This window comes from Cetorhinus maximus, chromosome 3, assembly GCF_964194155.1.
Source record: "Cetorhinus maximus chromosome 3, sCetMax3.hap1.1, whole genome shotgun sequence".
NCBI classification, from domain to species: domain Eukaryota; kingdom Metazoa; phylum Chordata; class Chondrichthyes; order Lamniformes; family Cetorhinidae; genus Cetorhinus; species Cetorhinus maximus.
The window spans coordinates 114,712,655-114,737,295 of record NC_135881.1 but is presented as its reverse complement, the minus strand read 5'-3'; the positions used below and the strand labels follow the sequence as shown (position 1 = coordinate 114,737,295).

General features: G+C 44.0%; 1 protein-coding gene across 1 annotated transcript in view; it reads left to right on the top strand.

Annotated features, from left to right (window-relative positions):
- Window positions 1-24,641, top strand: part of crppa (CDP-L-ribitol pyrophosphorylase A) — a 487,012-nt gene that overhangs the window by 174,130 nt on the left and 288,241 nt on the right. The window contains exon 7 of the mRNA XM_078535079.1: window positions 14,110-14,202. Coding sequence (XP_078391205.1) covers window positions 14,110-14,202 — 93 coding nt within the window. The remainder of the gene's footprint in view (window positions 1-14,109; window positions 14,203-24,641) is intronic.

Genomic DNA, 24,641 nt, shown 5'->3' with positions numbered 1-24,641 from the left:
TTTTGTCGGGGCATCTCCCTTTTTCTTAAATGATCCACATGCTTACGGGTGATCCGGCCCTCCACTTCCATGTGGTATGAAAATGGTCCGGTCACAGAGCTTACTTTAGCAGGTAATCACTTCGGTCCTCCACTGAAATTCTTTACATATACTGCTTCTCCAACAGTAAATTGACACTCACGACTATGCAAATCATGAGTCGCTTTTTGGTTCCCTTGACTTTTCTTCACCTTCCCCTCCAAATTGGGAAATATCAGGCTTAGTCTTGTTTGAAGACAGCGCCTCATCAGTAATTCTGCATCCTCTTTCTATGTGTCTTCTTTTTACCACAGAGTTTAGTTTCGGTCTTCTTTTTGACTTTAATGTTGGCCAAACTTCTCTCAGGTGAAATCTCAACTTGTCTTAGCTTGGTAGTTGAGTGACCCATAACTTCATTACCTACTCGCATCTTGGAAAGTTTTGCTTTCAAAGCCTCATTAGCTATTTAGCTGATTCTTCAGTTCTTCTGTCTCCTCCTTGTATCTGTTGGCTTCCTCCTGGAAACTTGAACATTGCTGCCTTTTCTCTGCCAACTGGTTCTTCCGTTTGCTCAGAGAGATGCTAACTTATTTCTGTTTTTCTTCATAGTTTTTCAGAAGTACAAACTTTGACCTGAGAGATTCTTGTAGTGTGTGAAGGTCTTTCAACAGGTTTTCCTTTTCTTTGCGAAGCTCACTCACTCACTTCATCTTGAATTCTGTAATTCAGCAGAGCCTCCTTGAGTTTCTTCCATGTCATTGTTTAAGACAGTCTTCATTTCTTCAGGTTGCTGAATGCTTACACACTCCTTTTCAATCTTGGACTCTCCAGGCACTTTCTGAAGTACCTTGCCTTGTTCCCTTTTCAACTCAGGAACTCTTCCTGATTCTTTTTGAAATCTCACTGGCCAAGCAAGGTTAATTTCCCTCAAACTAGGAGGCTTGGTTCTCTGACTTCTAATACCGTAAAATAGGCAGTTGTACCTTTTGATGTCTATAACAAACAGTTACTCTGGTGATACCTTTTACCTGAACTTCTTCGCCTGTGTACGTTTTCAACTTGGCAGCTGTTTGTTCCAAACTTAATTGTTGATCAGCTTTATTTAAATATATGAAAGTGTGCTCCTATTACAGTGGTAGTAGCACCCATATCTACTTCCATTTTTAAGGGTTTACCATTCACTTGCAATATTACAATAATTGGCTCTGTCTTCCCAACTTTCATGTTGAATAAGGAATAAATGTCAGAATTGGTTGTTTCTGGCGCTTCTAAATTAAATACTTTATTGGACTTCGTTTGTTGTCTGGAAGCCTGTTGAAATCTCGCTTTGCAATGTTTCACCATGTGTCCACTTCTGTGGCAAAAATAACACTACTTCTTAAAATTGCCAATTGCTAGAAGAATGATTGATTACACGTTGATAAAAATTAGCTTTCGACTTTGCTGTTAAGCTGATTCCTTTCATTTTTCGGTTAGCAGGGGCTGTTTCCTGCTTTGTGGTGGAGTCTTGGCTTTTCATGCTGCTTTCAGCTGATTATTCCCGCCCAAATAGGAAAATGGCGCCATTTTGTGCACCTTGAAGTGCTTGTGAATCCCTTGCAGTGCTTTCCATCACAAGCACTATTTCGAACACTTTCTTAAAATTAAGATCCACTTCAGCCAGCAATTTTTGCTGAATAGTATCCTCTTGCACGCCACAGACCAAACGATCCCTGAGCATATCATTCCGGGTTTCACTGGAATCACAATATTCCGTTAGTTGTTTTAATTTCGCCGCATAGGTAGAAATGGTCTCCCCTGGGGCTCTATTCCGTGAATTGAACCTGAACCTCTGCATTGTGACTGAGGGCTGGGTTTGAAAATGTCGCTTAACGAGGTCTACTAATTCACTGAAGGTCTTTGAATCTGGGGCACTTGAGGCCATAAAGCTTTGAATTAAACTGTAAGTTTTGCCCCCACAAATACTCAGGAGAATCGCTCTTCTCTTTTCCTCCCCTGTGATTTTGTTGGCTTGAAAGTAGAACACAAGATGTTCTATATATTGAGACCGATCATCTGTGGCTGGTTCAAAGGGATCGATTCCGCCAAACTGTGGCATTTCGGATGAGTATATTTGCTTTCCTTTCTCATGATCTTAGATACTCATAATCACTGGGTGAGGTACAGCACTGAATCTGATTTATCCTGGTCGCCAGGTTGTTATAGGGTTGATCTTCCAGACAACTTTTCTTGGTGGAAACATTTAACTTTATTTACAAGACACAGCAGCAATCGCATGCGTGCATCAAACTCTATAACTAAAGAAGATCTCCATCCTAGAGGTTCCCTGTGCTGCTAACACATTGGTTTACGCAGATCATGTGATCTTACAACATGGGATTATTCTTAAAGCTACAGTCCTACATTTATCCAAACTATAATTACTACACCCTTGGGTTGGAAATGGAAAAAATAGTCAGGCTTTTGTTCCTGATTGCTGTCCTGTGGCTGATGATGGAAGGCTGGTGTGTGAACACATTGGCCAGTGCTAGGATGGACACAGATGTGATGACTCCCCAAGTGGAACAGGTTGGCAATCCTTACTTTCGAACTTTATTCTGGAAGCTGAGGAACTGGAAGTAGCTGAACGTCTGTGCAGTTGTACCTCTAGACATGAAGGAAAAAATTGCCTTCCAAAATTCATCTTTTAGGGCCTCCTCAAAATATTGTTCCAACTCCAGTGAGTACACATTGACATGGTGGGAAGGCATGTGTGTTACTTTGACCCTGATAGCTATGCTAGTGATGAAATAACTCCTGTTAGAGCCACACAGGCCAGACAGATCAGAACCTGGGAGCCTAAGTACAATCCATGGTTCTACTGCTATGGGGTTGTGACTAGGGCTAATGATCTGTCCACATAAACATACCTTCTGTTATGGAAACAACCTAAAGACATGACTTACAAACGAGTAGACACATCAGTTTTTTGAAAAACCACAATCTACTGGCTTTAATGCAAGATTATACTCTGATTGAAGCCAGACACCTTAGTCTGGATTGATAGCCCTGAAAAAACTGAGTTACCTCATGTGCCATTAACTAACAAAGTAACATTCAATATTTTTGCCACTAACCCTATAATGTGCAAGGATTTTGTAGCAGGCACATGAATCAGTTCAATTTTTTGAAACCAGGGACAAAGATTGAATGGAAGTGACTACCCTCTGTGTAAGTAGGTGGTTGAGGAAAGTGGGAGGGGGGTGGGGGGTATAATTATTTGAACCTCTGCCTCCAATGAATTTCCTGGACTATACTGCACTTGAATCACTTCACTGACGATGGAGAGTAGACTGACGGGATAGTAATTGTCTGGGTTGCTTTTGTCCTGGTTTTTTGTGTACTGGACATACCTGGGCAATTTTCCACATAGCCGGATAGATACGTCTGTTGTAGCTGTACTGGAACACCTTGGCTAGGGGCGCGGTTCAGGTTCACAAGTTCAGGAGCACAAGTCTTCTGCAGTACCCAGTGCCTTCAGCCGTTTCTTGATATCACATGGAGTGAATCGAATTGGCTGAAGACGGGCATCATGTGATGCTGGGGACCTCTGGAGGAGGCCAAGCTGGATCATCCACTCAACACTTCTGGCTGAGGATTGTTAAATTCTTCAGCCTTATCATTTGAATTTAGCTGCACTCCCCAATTGTTGAGGATGGAGGATATTTGTGGAGCCTCCTCCTCCGGTGAGTTGTTTAATTGTCCACCACTATTCAAGATTGGATGTGGCAGGATTGCAGAGCTTGGATCTGAAATGTTGTTTGTGGAATCGCTTAGCTCTGTCTATCGCTTTCTGCTTATGCTGTTTGGCATGCAAGTCGTCCTGTGTTCAGGCTTCACCAGGTTGACACCTCATTTTTTGGTATGTTTGGTGCTGCTTCTGGCATCCCCTCCTGCACCCTTCATTGAACCAGGGTTCATTCCCTGGCTTGGTGGTAATGGTAGAGTGGGGGATATGCCGGACCATGAGGTTACAGATTGTAGTTGAGTACAATTCTGCTGCTGCTGAGACCCACAGCCCCTCATGGATGCCCAGTCTTGAGTTGCTAGATCTGTTTGAAATCTTTACTATTTAGCATGGTGGTAGTGCCAGGCAACACGCTAGAGGGTATCCTCAATGTGCAGACGGGACTTTGCCTCCACAAGGACTGTGCGGTGTTCACCTCTACCGATACTGTCATGGACAGATTCATCTGTGGCAGGCAGATTGGTGAGGATGAGGTCAAGTATGTTTTTCCCTCTTGCTGGTTCCCTCACCACCTGCCGCAGACCCAGTCTAGCAGCTATGTCCTTTAGGACTCGGCCAGCTTGGTCCGTAGTGATGCTATCCAGCCACTTTTGGTGATGGACATTAAAGTCCCCCACCCAGAGTAAATCCTGCATCCGTGCCACCATTAGTGCTTCCTCCAAGTGGTGTTCAACATGGAGGAACACTGATTCATCAGTTGAGGGGGGTGGGGAGCGGGGTGGGGGGGTGGGGTGGGGGTGCATGGTACATGGTAATCAGCAGGTGGGTTCCTTGCCCATGTTTGATCTGATGCCATGAGACTTCATGGGGTCCAGCATCAATGTTCAGGACTCCTACGGCAGCTCCCTCTTCACTGTATACCACTGTGTCGCCACCTCTGCTGGGTCTGTCCTGCCAGTGGGACAAGACATACCCAGGGATGGTGATGGTGTTTCTGGATCATTATCTATAAGGTATGAATCCGTGAGTACGACAATGGCAGACTGTTGCTTGACTAGTCTATGTGACAGCTCTCCAAATTACTAGCTCTCCACTAGTCCCCAGATGTTCATAAGGAATACTTTGCAGGGTTGACAAGGTTGAGTTTGCAGTTGCCATTGTTTTTTCCAGATCCTAGGTCGTTGCTGGATGGTCCATCCGGTTTCATTCCTTTTAGACTTTGTAGTGGTTTGATACAACTGACTGGCTTGCCAGGTCATTTCAGACGGGCATTTAAGAGTCAACCACATTGCTATGGGTCTGGAGTCATAAGTGGGCCAGACCAGGTGAGGACAGCGGATTTCCTTCTGTAAGAACATTAGTGAACCAAATGATAAAAGCAAAATACTGTGGATGCTGGAAATCTGAAACAAAAACAGAAAAAGCTGGAAACACTCAGCAGGTCTGACAGCAGCTGTGGAGAGAGAAAAACAAAGTTAACGTTTCGAGTCAGTATGACCCTTCTTCTGAGAACCAACTGGGTTTTTACAACAATGGTTTCATGGTCATTAGACTTTCAATTACAGATTTTTATTGAATTCAAGTTTTACCGTGGTGAGATTTGAACCTGGGTCACCAGAACATTTCCCTGGATCTCTGGATTATTAGCTCAGTGAAAATACCACTATGCCACAGCCTCCCCACTGAAGCTATTATAAGTGTAAACAAGGCACTGAGATTCATTCCCAGAAGAATCGAGTTCAAAAGCAGGCAAGTTTTATTAAATTTAACTAGAATCTTGGTGAGGCCACGCTGGGAGCAGGGCCAGGGACAGAAATCATGGCCCCTGGTGCTTCTCCTCTTTCTGGACCCCTTATTTCCCCCTCCCCCTCACTTTAATGTTGCGGGAGGTGGTAGCGTAGTGGTATTGCCACTATAGTGGTATTGTCACTGGACTGGTATTCTAGAGACCCAGGGGAATGCTTTGGGGACCTGGGTTCAAATCCCACCACGGCAAATAGTGAAATTTGAATTCAATAAAAAAAAATCTGGAATTAAAAGTCTGATGACCATGAAACCATTGTTGATTGTCATAAAAAATCATCTGGTTCACTAATGTCCCTTAGGGAAGGAAATCTTCCATCCTCACCTGATCTGGCTTACGTATGACTCTGGGCCCACAGCAATGTGGTTGACTCTTAAATGCCCTCTGAACAAGGGCATTTAGGGTTGGGCAATAAATGCTGACCTAGCCAGCAATGCCCACATCCAATGAATAAATAAATCATGTATGCTATTTTTCTCCTTTCAAGATTCACTAATAAATTCATGAATCATAAAATTGCAAGTAAAATTGTTAACATCTGGTTACAAATATCATCCAATATATATGCAGCATGGATCATTAATATTAAGAGCAGCAACGATATAATGCAGTGTTAGTTTGTGTGCATCCTAAAGGTGCGACTATTAAACCAGAGAATATAAATTTTACTTTATCAAAATCGTGCAATACTGTTAATTTGACAGGAAATTATCCTATTAGTTATTTATAACACTGTGCAGATGATAACACTGATTTCGGTGACTGCCTCAGCCCTCATTAACATGTCCTGCACATTGCACCTTATGAACACGGAGACACTAAGTTCATATTTGGGGGAAAGATTCAATACTTGCAACCCAGATAAACTGCGCAAGATCTTTTACATTCTGTAGAAGATTTGTAAGATTTTCCCTTGCCTGGGCACGTGATATTATTCAATATAATTTATTCCTAGAAAGGATGTAATTGGACTCTCACCTCATCCATCCAGAATGACATACAAACATTCATATTAGGAGCATGAGTAAGCCATTTGGCCCCTCGAGCTTGCTGTGCCATTTGTAACATTGCCTACATTATGCCAGTGACTACAACTCAAAGATATTTAATTGGCTGTAAAACAATTTGAGACATCGTGAAAGGTGTTGTACAAATGCAGGTTTTGTCTTTCTTTCATTACAACTGCATGCAGTAGGCAGAGTGACTGTGGCAATGGTGAAATCGGAGGCCCCATGCTGATTCTCTAAGGATAATTAATCACAGAGCAATCAACTGATGTTAGGAAAGTGGCTACAAAGAAATCACTACATTTACAAAACAATTAAATTCTGTAGCTAATACAACCTTTCCATTCTGACTTCTTTGGCACCAACTCACAATAAACCATAAATGACGTCTGCCCCTTTTACACTAATGATGCTATCCCCAATCAGACATCTCCAGCAGCTTGTGGAAAATGTAGATTGAATTGATGATCTGAATTTTTCTGAAAAGAATGATACTTGGTACATAAATTCAGCATGGCCTTAACTCAAGAACTGGATTGATGCCCAAGAACTGGATTGATGCCCCTCCCCCTAGAAGCTGTTATACAAGTGTATTGCACACCCCTAATTTACAGCCTAAGTGGAAAAATGTAATTGATAAATAAGAAACACCAACAGCAAAGAGTGGCACCCACACCCCCAACCTCTCCCTACACCAGCTCTGCCACCTCACCTCCCCAACTCTCCCCACCCCAACCTACAACCACTCCCAAACCCAACAGCCAACACCCCCAACCTCCCACCCACCCCTCCAACCTCCCCTAACCTCCCACTCACCCCTCTAACACCCCAACCTCCCCTCCCACCCCTCCAACACACCCAACCTACCTCACCCCTCCAGCAACCTGCAACCTCCCCCATCCTCCAACAACCCTCCACCTCCCCCGCCGCTCAACCCCACCACACCTCCAACACCCACCCAACCTCCTACCACCCCCGATCTCCCCAAACCCCTTCAACACCGCCAACCTCCCACCATCCCTCCAACACCTCTAACCCTTATCCCGACCTCTCCAACACCTTCTTCAACACCCCCGCCCCCCCACCCACCACACAGAGCATCCTATTGGCTTTAAAATAGGCTTAGCATTTTTCAAGCAAGAACACTCTCAATTGCTGCACTGCTGCTACCTTCAGGCAGCTTCATGGTTTTCTGGCAGACTTTAAAAAAAAAACCTTCGGAACCACGATGCTGCCTGAAGGTTGGAAGCAGCAGCAGCAACTCAGTGAAACTGACCTGAGAGACCGACTATATAAAAAAATCAGAACTCAGCCTGAAGGTTCCGATTTTTTTTTTAAAAAAGGTCTTTCAGGTCTGCAGCTCTGCCTGTGGCTTCTCAGACTGGGGTACAACAAGAAACTCCATTTAGAGCAACGAGCCTGGACTCCCCCAGCCCTTGGGTCCTGGTATTTGGCACGGTTTGCACTGCCCTGTCCTGGAACCTGACTTGGAGTACTGTGCAGAGTTCCTCAGAGTTCCATGTGACACATAAGGATATAGAAACACTGGAGGAAGTGCAAAAAGATTTGCAAGAATGATACAGGTCTAAAAGGAAAGACTGAACAGGCTGGGATCTGTTCTTTAGAAAAGAGAAGATTGAGAAGTCATCTGATAGAGATCTTTAAAGTTATGAAGGGGTTTGATGGGAATTCAGAACTAGTAGCTACAAATATAATGTAGTCACTAATAAATCCAAATAAGGAACGTAGGGGAAACTTCTTTATTCAGGGTATTGAGAATGTGATTGAGGCAAAAAGCATAGATGCATTGAAGTGGAAGCTAGATGAGTACACGAGGGGGAAAGGAATAGAATGAGATGAAATAAAGTGGGAGGAGGCTCCAGTGGAGCATAAACATCTCTAACCATTGCCAACATTCAGGCAGATTGATGAAATTAAGTCTCTGATTGAAAAAGGAAAAATGGCAGAGTTATTCCTTGTTGGGCAACAACCTGCCCCAAAAAAATGAGCATAATTTGGCAATCTCATTCAAAGAGGCGATAGATATGGCTGGAGTGGTAATGGGATAAAATCAGCTTGTTGCCGAGTTGGCTGAGGTTGGACGTAAAGTATGTCATCGGCGTACAGCTTCATCTTCCTGTGAACCATGTTGTATCTGATCTAGAAGTATTTAATGTCGACACTGAGAGGAAAAGGGTGTTTAATCTCCAGTGCTAATATCACTCACCTTGCAGACCACAATTCAATGGGTTGGATTTTACAGGCCACATATTCCCTGTCCCTCCCGACCAAAAAGTCGGTTGTCAGCCCGACCACCTGAAACGCAGCTGCCCTGAATTGTTTCAGGGTGGGACTTTCATCCCCCATCTGGGAGGAAGTCCCGCCCTAGAGAGCTGGCCAATCTGATTGACTATCTGCTCTGTAGTCCCAGTGGTGCCAGGATCGAGTGGTAGCCACAGCTGGGACTACAGGTTGTCCCCAGGAAAAAGAAATGATGGAGCCCGGACTTAAAGGTAGGTCTGGGATTTTGGATTGGCCTAGCTGGCAGACCCCAGCAAGGGGGGAAAGAGGTGGCTAGGGGTTTGGCTTTGAGATACAAGGTGGTAGAAGGGTTAAAGAGGGGTTATGATCCTGAGGGGGGTCTCCAATGGGCATAGGGGATCCCTCAAAGGAGGTACCCTCCTTTCTGCCCGATATCAGCCCATGCAGTGAAAGCTGCCTGGCTACCTGCCTTGCCTCTGCCTTTCCCTGCTGCATGTAAAATAGTGGCGAAGGCGGAATGAGGCCATTAATTCATGACTTAAGGGCCCCAATAGGCCTCAGGCTTGAGTGACATCCGGCCGCCCACTGTAGTATGGGAGATAGTTCGGGGGTGGATGGGGAGGCAGTGAAAAATCCACCCACTTTATTTTATGAGCCCTCCCCTCCGCACCCACCCCCTCCCAACTTCAAATGTGCTAGTTGGTGGGTGGAGGCCTTAAAATACAGCTCAATGAAAAAAACATACCAGCACATTTTTGTAAGCACGTTCTATTTGTATCAAAATATGATTGTTACCAATTGACTTTGCCATAACTAAAGAAATGATGTATGCTGATCCTTATAGGTCAGAAAACAGATCTACCCATAGCTCTTGGTAAGTTACAAAGAATCTTTTTCATCCCTTCAGCAGTGTCCCACCCTCTTTGTCCTTGCTGAAGTAGGATTCCCTGGGTGATGGTCCCCTTCTGATACCTCACCTGAGCAGCCATTGGCAGTGAGCACTGATGGGCTATTCAACCATACAGGATAAGTGAGAAAGAACAGGAGAGACTTTGCAGCTACTTGGAGATATCAGAAACAACCTAGGTGTTACTTCTCCCTCCAATTGGCCCCTCTTCCACTCCTCACCACCATTCTCTGTATCTGCTTTATGACTAAGAGCAGTAACTCAGTATCTCTATGGTTCTGCAGGCTTTATTTTAAATAGTAACCCAACTTGTACCTAAATTGTTCTGAGGACACAGAGATTATTGGCTGGTTAAGCTTTGATTTATAAAACTCAACAGAAAAGGATTATTATAAAATCTACTGTAAGTCCATATTTAATGCCCTTCTGAAAAATGTCTAGTTACTGTAAGCTAACTAATTTATCAACATGTATTAGATAATTTGTTTCCAAATAGGGCCATGATTTACATGATATAATTAGAAGCAACTTGATTTGGTTACCCTGTTTGTGCTAATGGTATGTGCAAATGAGATTGTGTTGAGTGATCAGACTCCTTGAGGCAGATTGCTAATGTTTCATCACTCGAGAAGCAATTAATTCATTCCTCCAAGCCATTTTAAAGCTCCTTCTTCAGTAAACAAAGAAAACTGTTTATCTTTCTTGGTCAATTAGGCAAGCTAAACGAAAGATTCTGCATTTTCAGTGCTCGAATTACACCAAACAGTGTGTTATCAGGTTAATTTAAAAAAAGGATTGGGAAGGGACAGCTGGGGCTGGTTATACTGTCACTTGCATTGCTGTTGAGTTGGAAAAACAAGAGCTCCACCTGCAAACTCAAATGAATGTGTGGAACTTGCTCACTGGCCAATGACCGGATACAGTTGGAATGAGAGGAAGCAGCTGTTACTTTTTACAGCTGTAAGTAATATGTAGTCTGAGTTCTTTCTAAACTTCATAACAAGTCAGGAGTGCGGTAATGTACAACATGAAGAGTTTGATATAATCTTTTCCAAGTGTTCGTCATTGTTCCACCACCAGTGGTCATGCATTCCATTGTTTAGGTCCTAAGCTCTGCAATCACCCACCCTACACTGCTCCACCTCACTTTCCTCCTTTAAGACACTCCTTAAACACCTACTTTTTTGACCAAGCTTTTGGTCAGCTGTCCTAATAACTCATTATGTGGCTCTGTTTAAAATTTTGCATGGTAATGGTTGTGTGAAGTGTCTTGGAACATTTTACTACATTAAAGGAATTAAATAAATGCAATTAGGGATAGGCAATAAATGTTGGCCGAGTCAGCGACACCCACATCCCATGAATGAATTTAAAAAACAACTTAATTGCATTTTATTTTGTGAAAAGAAAAGAGAAAAGTTAATTTTGAATACAGATACTTTGGACTAAGTGGCAAAGCTTGTGTTGAGTTATTGTACTTCTGAACACACTGGAGAGATTGCTACCTGCCTCCTCTCTGCTTATCTAACTTGGGATGAACACAAAGGGCAGAATTTTGCTGTTGGCGAGCAGGGGGCGGGGCCCGCTCACCGACGTGTAAAATGACACGGGATGACGTTGGGCGGAACCCACGACGTCATCCCGCCCCATTTAAATTTTCAGGAAGGCGGGCCCGCAGCAAAAACAGCTGCGGGCCCGCCGACATGTCAATGGCCAATTGAGGCCATTGACAGGATCAATTATACAATTAAGGTTGGCGGGCAGGCCAGGAGCCCCAGCAGGCAATAGAAAAAACATGCAACTTCATCCACCGGCGGGATGAGGTTTCACGTAGGGTTTTAAAAAGCTTAATAAACTTATTATGTAAATTATGAACATGTCCCATCTCATTAATTTACATTGTCACATGAGGGGGACATGTTAGGGAATTTTTTTTTCTCTACTTTTCATATTTTTAAAAGTGTAAGCGATCTCCCTGAGGCAGCACTTTGCCTCAGGGAGATGTGCGCTCTTTCATGTGCATGCGCGAAAGAGTGCACTCTCGCTTTTGGGGAATCCCCCCCCCCCCCCCCCCCCCCCCGCCCGCACAGGAAGCGCATAGCGCTTCCCGCCGGACGTCATGCTGGGCGGGCCTTAATTGGCCCGCCCACGTAAAATGGCGGCAGGGCCCGCTTCTACAGCGGGGATCAGCTCCCCGCCCGCCAGAGATTGGGTCGGGCCCGACCACCTGACAGGCAGAAAATTCTGCCCATATGATTTTAATCAAAAATAATTGCAAGGAGACTTAATAAACTACCTTATGGAAGTCTTGTGGCACAGTGGTAGCATCCCTATCTCTGGGCCAGAAGCTCTGGGTTCAAGTCTCACTTCTAGACTTGATGGCTACTGAAGGTGTGTTCATAACATGGCCAGGCAGATTGATTATCAGCCTGTAAATCCTTCCAATATGGCAGATGGTAAGAACAGGAGTGTTTCCTGGTCAGCCATACTGGAGAAGGCAAACCACTGCAGTACATTGCCGAGCATAATCATGGACCAAGTCCATGTTTGCAAATGCCCTTTAAAAAAAAAATACCTTATGAAGTTAACTTTGAGCAGTTTTGTGGTCAAGTTAATCACTCATTGTTGGCCACTACAGACGGTGGATTAGGAAAAAATGTGTTGGGAACAGGATTGATAGAGAAATACAGTACATGCTTTATAATTGAATGGCTCTTATCTAGGTGACTCTTCTATAGGAAGGAGTTGTAAGCCAATTATAGCTCGATGGGGAAAGGCTACTATCTAAGGCTCTCCTGCCACAGTATACCGAGGTGCTGGAAACCCCTTGGGCTGTATGACATGAAATGAATACTGTACATATAACTTGTAATTGCAAATGTAGCGAGGCATCTATAAATGCCACATACTGTATGGGCTGGATCTTATACACCCCACCAGCAACTTTGAAGGCTGGGGGTAGCACATAAAATCCAGTGAGTGGCCTTCCTGTGCCGCCTAGGTAGGATGCCACCTACCCACCCGTCGCCTGACCCGTCTGAAATTGTACAGGGGAGGCGTCAGACAACCGGCCCACCCTTGTGCCTGTTGAGGTTCTTTGGCTAATTAATGGCCATTTAACAGCCCCATCCCGCCCCCACTGGTATTTTACCCGTGTCATGCCATGTGGGAAGTCTGACAGCTTTAGCTGCGTGGGCTGATATCGGGAAAGTGGGGAGAACCGACTTTGCAGTCCTGCTGGGTCCATCCGAAGCAACCCTCAAGGTCATCCCCTCCCTTTATCCCTCCCCCGGTGTCTTGAACCTGGCCCCCCACCCCCCTTATTCCCTTGCTGACACCCTCTGACTCCAGACTTACCTGGGCTCTGTAGTGTGGTGGGACTGCCTGTATTTCCAGCAGTGGCCGCTACTCTCAGCTGGTGCTGTTGGTTCTACAGAGTTGCTGGCCATCCGATTGGCCAGCAGCCTTCTAGGGTACGACTTACTCCTGAGAGAGGGGTGGAAGTCTCGCCTTAATGCTGCTCCCAGCATTAAATCGCTGCGGGGCAGCCATCGGGGTCATGGATGGCCTCCCCACAGACTTTTTAGTGGGGGCTTTCAGGGACCGTGCTGCCATGTAAAATTCAGCCCCATACTAATCTTATTTGCACTTGATGTAATGTTAAATTTGAACTGTTACATATTGTACCTTTACAAATTTTATGAACAAAGTATATTTTTGGGATAACAGTTACGCACTGAAGGGTCAGTGATCTTGTGAGCCATGTAGGTTAAGTGCCTTACTGCTGATAATGTATTCAGGAGTAGGTACCGTTTTACAACTTAAATAATAGCTTCTTCAACAGCAGCTGGATCTACTTTATAATATTCAGTGACCAGAATGTAGAAGATGAACGTTATGAATGAGTAATTAGAAATTATGCATTATGCTATGATTTAAATAACAAAAAAACTTCAATGGCTGAATGTGTCGCAGGAGCTTAGAGATGCTCCATTAATTAACAGCATCTTCTGGAAATGTGGGATTAGTCTAAATGACTTAATGCTCCCAGCCTCCACACATCTGGAATATTGTACAGTGATTGAGATTTTGATCAGCAGGTCAGGCATTTCTGAGTAATTTTTCAAAATAAGCTTTTATGTCAAAAATACATGTAATGGTTCCTAAAATATGCAAAGCTGTATTTTCATAAAGTTTGTCTTAAGATTGTTATGGAACTTTACCACAGTGAACTATGTCTATTTTGTATTCAATGTACTGGCTTTCAAATAAGTTCTTAATTACTATTTTATGTGTAATCAGTATCATGAGTTGTCTGCATATGCTTCAGCTTGACATTTTTAGTGTCTTGCAGTTCAATAATCTCTTCATGTTCCTCTGCCAGCAGGTGGATGTGCTGAAGTGGTCACTGAATAAAGAGAGCCACTGTATTCAGGCCATCTCCTCAGGCCTGTACTATAATTTCATTTACATAAATGTGAGTATGAGGTTTATTTTTCAAATGTTTAAATTGACGACGCTGTTTATATCAAACTGATGGTGAATAATTATGACAGAAGCAGAGATTCACAGTTTTTTAAGATTTCTACATTGTATTTTTTATTTAACTTTTTAATATTTTTATTGTAAGGTTAAAATTCTGGTATTTCTAAAATGGAATCTATAGTTTCTGCTTCTGTCAAGTAGCGCCTGTAGATGAAACCAAATGTGCACCACTGACCGGGACCAATGCTTATTTATTACTGATTTATACTGGTTTCTGACTGTTGCTTTCTTGGAATTAGTTTTGTGAGCGTGGGGGCCAGGGTTCCAATCTGCCTGAATTGCCCTGGCATTGCTTGGGAATGAGGATTTATCCCCAGACAATGTTGCTAGTAGCCCAGGAGAAAAATACTTAATATTGGTGGTTTGTGTCTTTAGAGCTGCAGACTACTCTGTAATTAGTAGGTAAATCCTAACTTTACCAATAGCTACTCAGCATACCTCCAGCTGCCAAAAGTCACTTGGAATGTATCTTCCCTATAATTTTAATGACACAATGACAAATATTACAGTTATAAAAATATATATACCTCTCTGTTGAAATCGCGCAGGCTTTGAATTATTCAGAATGCAATGCATTCAGCTAGAGATGCACTGATGAGTTTGATCTTTATAAATAAGGGCATAGAGTACAAAAGCAAAGAGGTTATGATGAGCCTTCATAAATCAATCACTGGTTTGGCCTCAACTGGAGTATTCTGGACCCTGAACTTGTGGAGAGATGTAAAGGCTTTAAGAGTGTGTGCAGAAAAGATTTATGAGAATGATTCCAAGGATGAAGGTACGTGGATAGACTGGAGAAGCTGGGGTTGTTTCCCTTAGGGAGAAAAGGTTGAGAGGAGATCTGATAAAGATGCTCAAAATCATGAGTGGTCTAGACAGAGTAGATAGAGAGAAACTGTTCCCGCTGGGGGAAGAGTCGAATGGCAGAGGACATCAATTTCAGATGATTGGCAAAAGACCTAACAGAAACATGAGGAAAAACATGTTTATGCAGCGGCCGAGTGGTTGGGATCTGAATTGCATTACCTGAGATTATGGTGGTGGCAAATTTAATTGTGGGTTTCAAAAAGGAATTGGATCAAGAACCTGAAGAAAAAAAAAAACAGCTATGGGGAAAGTGCAAGGGAGTGGGACAAGCTGAGTTACTCTCGCAGGGATTCACAATGGGCATGATGGGCAACCTGTACTATAAACATCCTATGATTCTATGTTCTGTGGATGTTTTGCTTTATTCAAAACGTCCAGCTAAGCGAAAAAAGCCTGAACATTAAGAGTTGGCGATAAACTATACAATTATAACCCCTGAAGAACTTTCATGACTAGCAACATGTGCCTAAAGCCTTGTTTCTGTAGAGTGAAGGGGTTGAATAAATCTCTACACCAATCTTATTTCTTTACCTCACAGGCAGTGCCTTTGTGGGGCACAAGCTAGATATAGAAAGGAAAGGACGGAGAATTGTAAGCATTGCTGTGGGGTGGGCTTGCACATTTTCCAATGCGCAACAGCAACAATAACTTGCATTCATACAGCATTATAACATAATCAATGTCCCGAAACATTTTGAGGAGGGGTAGAGACTCCCTAGAATTAGGGAGATGAGAGAAAATATAAATGTACAGAAACTGATCATGGTTGCGTCCATTCTGCACCCAGAAAATGATCAATTTTACAGAGCTGTGCCCTGTACCCCAAGAACGCTGGAAGAATATCTAACGCCAGGTTGGCTTTGGATAATTTATAGGCATGCAGGTGGTTGCCTAAAATCCCCGTTGGACTTCACATGCTCATGAAGGTCCTAAGGCCTGCTTTGGTCTCCTTTGAGAAATTGGACTGCTCTCCCTTTTGGGCTTTCCAGTTGGATTGTGGCCTAGCAAGCGACAGCACCAAAACTATTTAGTTTTGTTTAATCGCTCCTCCCAGCTCCGCAACAATGAGCGGCCCTTCTCCATCTCTCCTCTATCCTCCATCCTTCCTGGCATTTAACTGAGAGGCCCTGCTAGCAAGGCAAGTGACCCAAAATTGTTTGAAATGAGTGAGCTGCCTGTGGAGGCATGATACAATACCTTAATAAGACTTAAGGCCCAATTTCAGCCAGCCTTGGGCCTCCCAGTTCACACTTGCACTGGCTGGGGGAGAGAAGCAGTATTACCCCTGTCAAAGATTAATCAAAATTTGTGATCTCGGCCTTAGTTTATAAAGACATAGCTGATTATCAGAAAAAAACCCATAGTGTTGAGGCTAGTTGTAGTGCACCAGTCTGCTCAGCTGAGCTAACCCAGCAGAGAACAATGTCCAAATTTTTGGCTGTCCTTATCTGTTTGTCAATTTATGTTGATTGCCTCTGCTTTTAGTTCATGGAGATTTAATTAAACCTTTCAACAGGATGGTTCTGCAGGTTGTCACGTGAACAAATGTTCACATGATGGATATTATATGACTATTTATTGGATGTTACATGATCACGCCTCCAGGAATAAGTCCAACTGGAGTTGGGATCTCTAGTAGGAGCGTGAGGCAAATACATATATCCTGTCTGGATTGAAGCTGCTAGCTTCAAGGAACAGCCTGTCTCTGCTAATAGTAATTATATGCTTCCAGACAGATCCCGATCAAGAAAATTTGATTGATTAATTGCTCAGCATTTGCAGTTTAATATTGTGAAGAAGAAATTGATCTGTAATATCTCTTTTCTTAGAAATTTCCAGCTAGGCTGTCTCAACGTTAGCTTGTGGCATGAATACCTTGAGATGGCCAAAAGAGGTAAGTTTTAGCAATGCTTTAAAGGAGGAAAGCAAGCTAGAGACGTAGGGAGGGAATTCCAGAGCTTAGAGTCCAGGCAACTGGAGGCATGGCTACAAATTGCTGGATTGATTAAAATCGGTGGTGGTCGCGAGGCCAAAATGAAAGAAATGCACATCTTGCAAAGTTGTGTGGCTGGTGGAGATTATAGAGATGAGGAGGGATGAAGTGATGGAGAAATTTAAAAATGTGGATAAAAATTTTACAATTGAGGCATTGTTTAAGAAGAAACCAATATAGATCAGTGAGTACACCAAATAGGAGGCTCTACAAAGGCACTGATAGTTTGATCAGGTATCAGAAAAGGCCTACGATTGATGAAGGATAAAGGAAAGTGAACAAGATAGCCTGAAGGCTAAAAAAAATTAAAGTTTTAAAAATTATCTTTGCCTTTCAAATAAAAGCTTATGCTAAAAACTGAATGAAATCTTCAGATTAAAACTTGAAGAGAAGGGAGGGTGAAAAAATCCAAAGCGGACACCAGGGCCTTACATCTCGACAAATCGTGACTGAGTGATGTGTGAGAAGAATCACTACCACCACTATAGGAGGCCATAGTTACAGCGAGTAAGTTTATATAGGCAAAACCCAAAATAAATGCATATTATAGAATGGTCAAAACACAGATGGAGGCCATCTGACCTGTCGAGTCCATGGTGGATCTCTGCAAGAGCAATTCAGCTGTCCCACTTCCTTATCCACAATTTTATTCTCTTCAGATAATTATCCAATTCCCTTTTGAAAGATATGATTGAACCTTCCTTCATTATACTCTTAGACATTGCATTCCAGATCTTAACCACTTACTGCATAAAAAAGCATGTCTCCTCTGGTTCTCCATGTCTCTGGTTCTTATGCCAATCACTTTAAATCAGGTTCTCGACCACTTCGAGCAATGGAAACAGTTTTTCCCTATCTACTCTGCTAGACCTCCCATGATTTTGAACACCTCTCTCAAATCTCCTCTTTTCTGCTCCTATGAGAACAGTCCAGTCTCTCCAATTTATCCTCGTAATTGAAATCGCTCATCCCCGGACCCATTCTTTTAAATCTTTTCTATACTGCCTCCAAAGCCTTTATACCCTTACTAAAGCATGGTGTTCAGAATTGGACACAGTCCTCCAACTGAGGCTAAACCAGGGTTTTATAGTGGTTCATCATAACTTCTTTGCTTTTGTACTCTGTATTGGAATTGATAGCAGGAATAAGTTAATTGAAAATCTTGACAACAGGAGGTCCCAATGGTGCAGATTGAAAGTGCATGCAGATGTGAGGTATATAAATACAGCATAGAAAAGTTTTGAGGCATGTCCCTCAACACTTGAGATATTATATTTTGTATTTAACACCAACTAATCATAACTGATCAGCCTTCAGGATAAAAGTATCCAAAACTGGCCAGTCAATTCCTGCTTGCGTTCTTGAACTAGCTGAGAGCCAAGCAGCTGCCAAAATTGAGAAACTTCAGTAGAAACATTAATTGGCCTGTAATTGACCTCAAGGAGTTGCCTTTTTAGGCCATTTTCCCATTGGAAGTAACTGACTACTTATCTTTAAAGACTAATGTTGATTAGTGACTATCACGATTGTTTTGCAAAGTCTGTACTGCCCTTGAGCAGTGCGACGTAAGATTAACTAGTACATTCCAACCAACCAATAACACATAAAGGAGTATGTTGTAAATTAGTAACACAGCTTGGGATTCAAATGTCACCCAGAGGGTGGTGGGCATGTGGAATTCACTGCCTAAATTGGTGGTTGAGGCTGAAACACTCAACCTATTTAAAAGGTACCTGAAGTAAAAGGTACCTGCATCTGAAGTGCTTGTAACCTGCAAGGCTACGAGCCAGGTGATGGAAGGTGGGATTAAAATGGCCGTCACAGGCATGATGTGTTGAATGGCCTCTTTCTGCACCGTAACTTTTCTATGGTTCTAAATGTCAATTCCTTCTTCCTTGAAAGTTCATTGTGTAATATAGTAAAATCATGGGTGGGTTTGTTTGAAATTCTTAGTCAACTATTTTAATTAAGGTGCTAAATCATTTAAAATAAGTGAGTAACCACTTTATTAAATTGTGAGCAAAGAAATTTTATGCCATTGCATTAAGACATTTGTTATAAGTACCAGAAAGCATGGTTCAAACCAGTGCTTTGCAACGTAGTTTAAACCATCTTTGTTTTACTGTCTTGCAACATATTTTAGCATTCTGTTATCCTTTGTTGATAACATATAATAAAACCAGCAACTCGCCTTTAATTAGAATGTCCCAAGGCACTTCATAGAGGCATGGAAAAACAGATGCTGAGCTAAAAGGCAGAGATTAAGGTGGGATTTTCCAGCCCCGACACCAGTGGGATTATCGTGGGTGGGACGGGAAAATTTGGAGAGCCGCAACGGAGCTGGAAAATCCTGCCCTAAGAATGGTGACTAATAACTTGACCAGTGAGGCAGGGTTTAAGGTGGGTTTTAAATAAATAGAGGAAAGTGAAGAGGTAGAGGGGTTTAGGGAAGGAATTCTGGAGTGTGGGGCTTTGTGGTGTGAAAGGCAGGTCAGAGAGAGGTTGGGAGGGTGTGGGAAGGATGGCCTAAGAAGCCAGAGGGGGAGCAATTATGCGGGTGAAAGCTGGAGAAAGCTATGGAAATGGGTAGATGGTGAGCCAGAAAGCAATGTAGGCAGATGGATGAGAATTGTAAATTTGAGATTTGAGGGGAGGAGTGGGAGTTAATATAGGTCAACGAAGGCATAGGCGATGGGCAAATGGGTGGGATATGAATGGTGTAAAGTTTATGAAAGGCATGAGGCCAACCAGCACTCAAGTCCAGAGGTACCAGAGCCATGTTTAAGAGTTTCCGCCGTGGATAGGCTGAGATGTGGTCAGAGGCTTGCAATGTTATGGAAATGGTGGTAGGCAGTTTGTGTGATGGATAGGATATGAAGTCGGAAGTTGATGTCGGGATTGGAGCGCATAGAGTGGAAGTGAAGACTTTGGATCGTACTGAGGACCAGAGGGGGGGCATGGGGAAATAGAGAAGTTAGTAAGTGTACAGAGTTTTTGACAGGGGCTGAAGATGATTCCTATTATTGCCACATTTTGATTACCCTGATAGGCCACAATATTTCCATATTCAATATTCTTTAAGATAACTTGTGAATAAATGCAATGTTTTGTATCGAGAAACACTAACATGTCACACTCAGAAATGAAATTTAGAGATCAAGGACCAGATTTGCATCTTGGATATGGCAGTTGGGAATGGAGAGATTTTGTGACATCATGACCCCGCCATCCAACTGGTATTGCCCACCAATGCTAGTTCATGGCGGTGAGTCAGGGACAGTCTGGAGTCAAGCTTGCCACCTCCCATGTCAGCAGTAGGTTCAGTCGGTGGTGGGAATGGTGTTGGGTGCGGAGGCAGGCGCATTCCATCTCGGGCCTGATAAAACGCCTGTATCTGCTGCCATCTTGATGCCACAAGAATTGGAGGAAGTATTTTGAAGAACTCATCAATAGCGCTGGAACTGTTTGCTGAGCTTTAACCTGTGAGTACTTACTGTCATTGCTGATGTTGTTGCTGGCTAAAATTTTATTGCCCTGATGAAAGTTGGCTCAGTATGAAGAAACCTTCAGTAAAATTCCAATCCATCGCAGGGTCCAATGCTGTCTTGATCTGCTGCCTCTGAAGACCCAGCTTTGAGGAGTTTGCTAAACCAGCCTTTCTCTGCCCTTCCCTGCAAGTTGTTGCACTTTGCCAAGTGAGCATGCAGCAGGACACAGCGCATCTCTACAAGTGGATACTGCTGGGGGAGATGGTTTCTCAACGGAATGCAGCAAAAGCCAAGTCTGTGGCACCACAAGTGACTTAGCTGCATGGGGGGTGGGGAAGAAGAAAAGGGTGGGAGAACAATAGTGATAGGGGATTCTATTATAAGGGGAACAGATAGACATTTCTGTGGCTGCAGATATGACATCAGGATGGTATGTTGTCTTCCTGGTGCCAGGGTCAAGCATGTCACTGAGTAGCTTTAGGACATTCTGAAGGGTTGGGGGGAGTGAATAGCCAGAGGTCGTGGTCCATATTGGTACCAAGGACATAGATAAAAAGAGGGATGAGACCCTGTAAGAAGAATATAGGGAACTAGGAAATAAATTAAAAGTCAGGACCTCACAGGCAATAATCTCAGGATTACTCCAGGTGCCATATGCTAGCGAGATCAGGAATAGGAGAATAGACCAGATGAATGCATGGCTGGAGAAATGGCGTAGGAGGGAGGGATATAGATTCCTGAGGCATTGGGACCAGTTCTGGGGAAGACGAGACCTGTACAAGCTGGGCGGATTGTGCCCCAGCAGGAATGGGAACAATATCCTCGCAGGGGTATTCGCTAGTACTTTGGGGGAAGGTTTAAACTAGATTGACAGGGGGATGGGAACCTGAGCATGGAGACACAAGAGAGGGAAACAAAGAAAGAAATGAAAGACAGAAAAGTAGAGAGAAAAAGTGGAAGGCAGAGGAAACAAGGGCTAGCAGCAATAGGGCCATAGTATAAAAAAATGTTTAAAAATATTAAAAAGATGAATCTAAAGGCACTTTATCTGAATGCACAGATCATATGAGTGTGTGTTTTTTAGATCAGAACACTGAGGAACCAACTAGGGAACAGGCTATCCTAGATTTAGTGTTGTGCAATGAGAAGGGGTTAATTAATAACAAAAACAAAAATACCTGGAAAAACTCAGCAGGTCTCACATTTCGAGTCCGTATGACTCTTCGACAAAACTAAGAAAAAATAGAAAAGAGGTGAAATATAAGCTGGTTTAAGAGGGGGTGGGACAGGTAGAGCTGGATAGAGGGCCAGTGATAGGTGGAGATAACCAAAAGATGTCATAGACAAAAGGACAAAGAGGTGTTGAAATTATCTAAGGAATGTGATAATAAAGGTACAGATAGCCCGAGTGGAGGTGGGGTGGGGGGAAGGGATCAAAATAGGCTAAAAGGCAGAGATAAAACAATGGATGGAAATACATTTAAAAATAATGGAAATAGGTGGGAAAAGAAAAATCTATATAAATATTTGGGAAAAAGGGGGATCGGAAAGGGGGTGGGGATGGAGGAGGGAGTTCATGATCTAAAATTGTTGAACTCAATATTCAGCCCGGAAGGCTGTAAAGTGCTTAATCGGAAGATGAGGTGCTGTTCCTCCAGTTTGCGTTGAACTTCACTGGAACAATGCAGCAGGCCAAGGATGGACATGTGGACATGAGAGCAGGGTGGAGTGTTGAAATGGCAAGCGACAGGAAGGTCTGGGTCATGCTCGAGGACAGACCGAAGGTGTTCCGCAAAGCGGTCACCCAGTCTGCGTTTGGTCTCTTCAATGTAGAGGAAACCGCATTGGGAGCAGCGAATGCAGTAGACTAAATTGAGGGAAGTGCAAGTGAAATGCTGCTTCACTTGAAAGGAGTGTTTGGGCCCTTGGACGGCAAGGAGAGAGGAAGTAAAGGAGCAGGTGTTGCACCTTCTACGGTTGCATGGGAAGGTGCCGTGGGAGGGGATTAAGGTGTAGGGGTGATGGAGGAGTGGAGCAGGGTATCCCGGAGGGAACAAGCCCTGCGGAATGCCGCCAGGGGGGGTGAAAGGAAGATGTGTTTGGTGGTGGCATCATGCTGGAGTTGGCGGAAATGGCGGAGGATGATCCTTTGAATGCAGAGGCTGGTGGGATGATAAGTGAGGACAAGGGGGACCCTATTGTGGTTCTGAGAGGGAGAGGAAGGTGTGAGGCCGGATGCGCGGGAGATGGGCCGGACAAGGTTGAGGGCCCTGTCAACCACCGTGGGTGGAAAACCTTGGTCAAGGAAGAAGGAAGACATGTTAGAGGAACTGTTTTTGAAAGTGGCATCATCAGAACAGATGCGACGGAGGCGAAGGAACTGAGAGAATGGGATGGACTCCTTACAGGATGCGGGCTGTGAGGAGCTGTAGTCGAGGTAGCTGTGGGAGTCGGTAGGCTTGTAATGAATATTGGTGCACAGTCTATCACCAGAAATTGAGACAGAGAGGTCAAGGAAGGGAAGGGAAGTGTCAGAGATGGACCATGTGAAAATGATGGAGGGGTGGAAATTGGAAGCAAAATTAATAAATTTTTCCAGGTCCAGACGAGAGCATGAAGCAGCACCGAAGTAATCATCGATGTACCGGAGAAAGAGTTGTGGGAGGGGGCCGTAGTAGGACTGGAACAAGGAATGTTCCATATACCCCATAAAGAGACAGGCATAGCTGGGGCCCATGCGGGTACCCATAGCCACACCTTTTATTTGGAGGAAGTGAGAGGAGTTTAAGGAGAAATTGTTCAGTGTAAGAACAAGTTCAGCCAGACGGAGGAGTGTACTAGTGGATGGGGATTGTTCGGGCCTCTGTTTGAGGAAGAAACGTAGAACGATCAGACCATCCCGGTTGGGTATGGAGGTGTAGAGGGATTGGATGTCCATGGTGAAGAGGAGGCGGTTGGGGCCAGGGAACTGGAAATTGTTGATATGATGTAGGGTGTCAGAGGAATCACGGATGTAGGTGGGAATGGACTGGACAAGGGGAGAGAGAATGGAGTCAAGATAGCATGAAATGAGTTTCCTCAACCGTGTCCAGCCCATCTCCCGCGCATCCGCCCTCACACCTTCCTCTCCCTCCCAGAACCACAATAGGGTCCCCCTTGTCCTCACTCATCATCCCACCAGCCTCCCCATTCAAAGGATCATCCTCCGCCATTTCCGCCAACTCCAGCATGATGCCACCACCAAACACATCTTCCCTACACCCCCCCAGCGGCATTTCGCAAGGATCGTTCCCTCCGGGACACCCTGGTCCACTCCTCCATCACCCCTTACACCTCAACCCCCTCCCACGGCACCTTCCCATGCAACCGCAGAAGGTGGAACACCTGCCCCTTTACTTCCCCTCTCCTCACCGTCCAAGGGCCCAAACACTCCTTTCAAGTGAAGCAGCATTTCACTTGCACTTTCCTCAATTTGGTCTACTGTATTCGCTGCTCCCAATGTGCTTTTCCCTACATTGGAGAGACCAAACGCAGACTGGGTAACCGCTTTGCGGAACACCTTCGGTCTGTCCGCAAGCATGACCCAGACCTCCCTGTCGCTTGCCATTTCAACACTCCACCCTGCTCTCATGCCCACATGTCCGTCCTTGGCTTGCTGCATTGTTCCAGTGAAGCTCAACGCCAACTGGAGGAACAGCACCTCAACTTCCGATTAAGCACTTTACAGCCTTCCGGGCTGAATATTGAGTTCAACAATTTTAGATCATGAACTCTCTCCTCCATCCCCACCCCCTTTCCGATCCCCCCCCATTTTTCCAATAATTTATATAGATTTTTCTTTTCCCACCTATTTCCATTATTTTTAAATGCATTTCCATCCATTGTTTTATCTCTGCCTTTTAGCCTATTTTGATCCCTTCCCCCCACCCCACCCCCACTAGGGCTACCTGTACCTTTATTATCACATTCCTTAGATAATATCACCTGCTTCAACACCTCTTTGTCCTTTTGTCTATGATATCT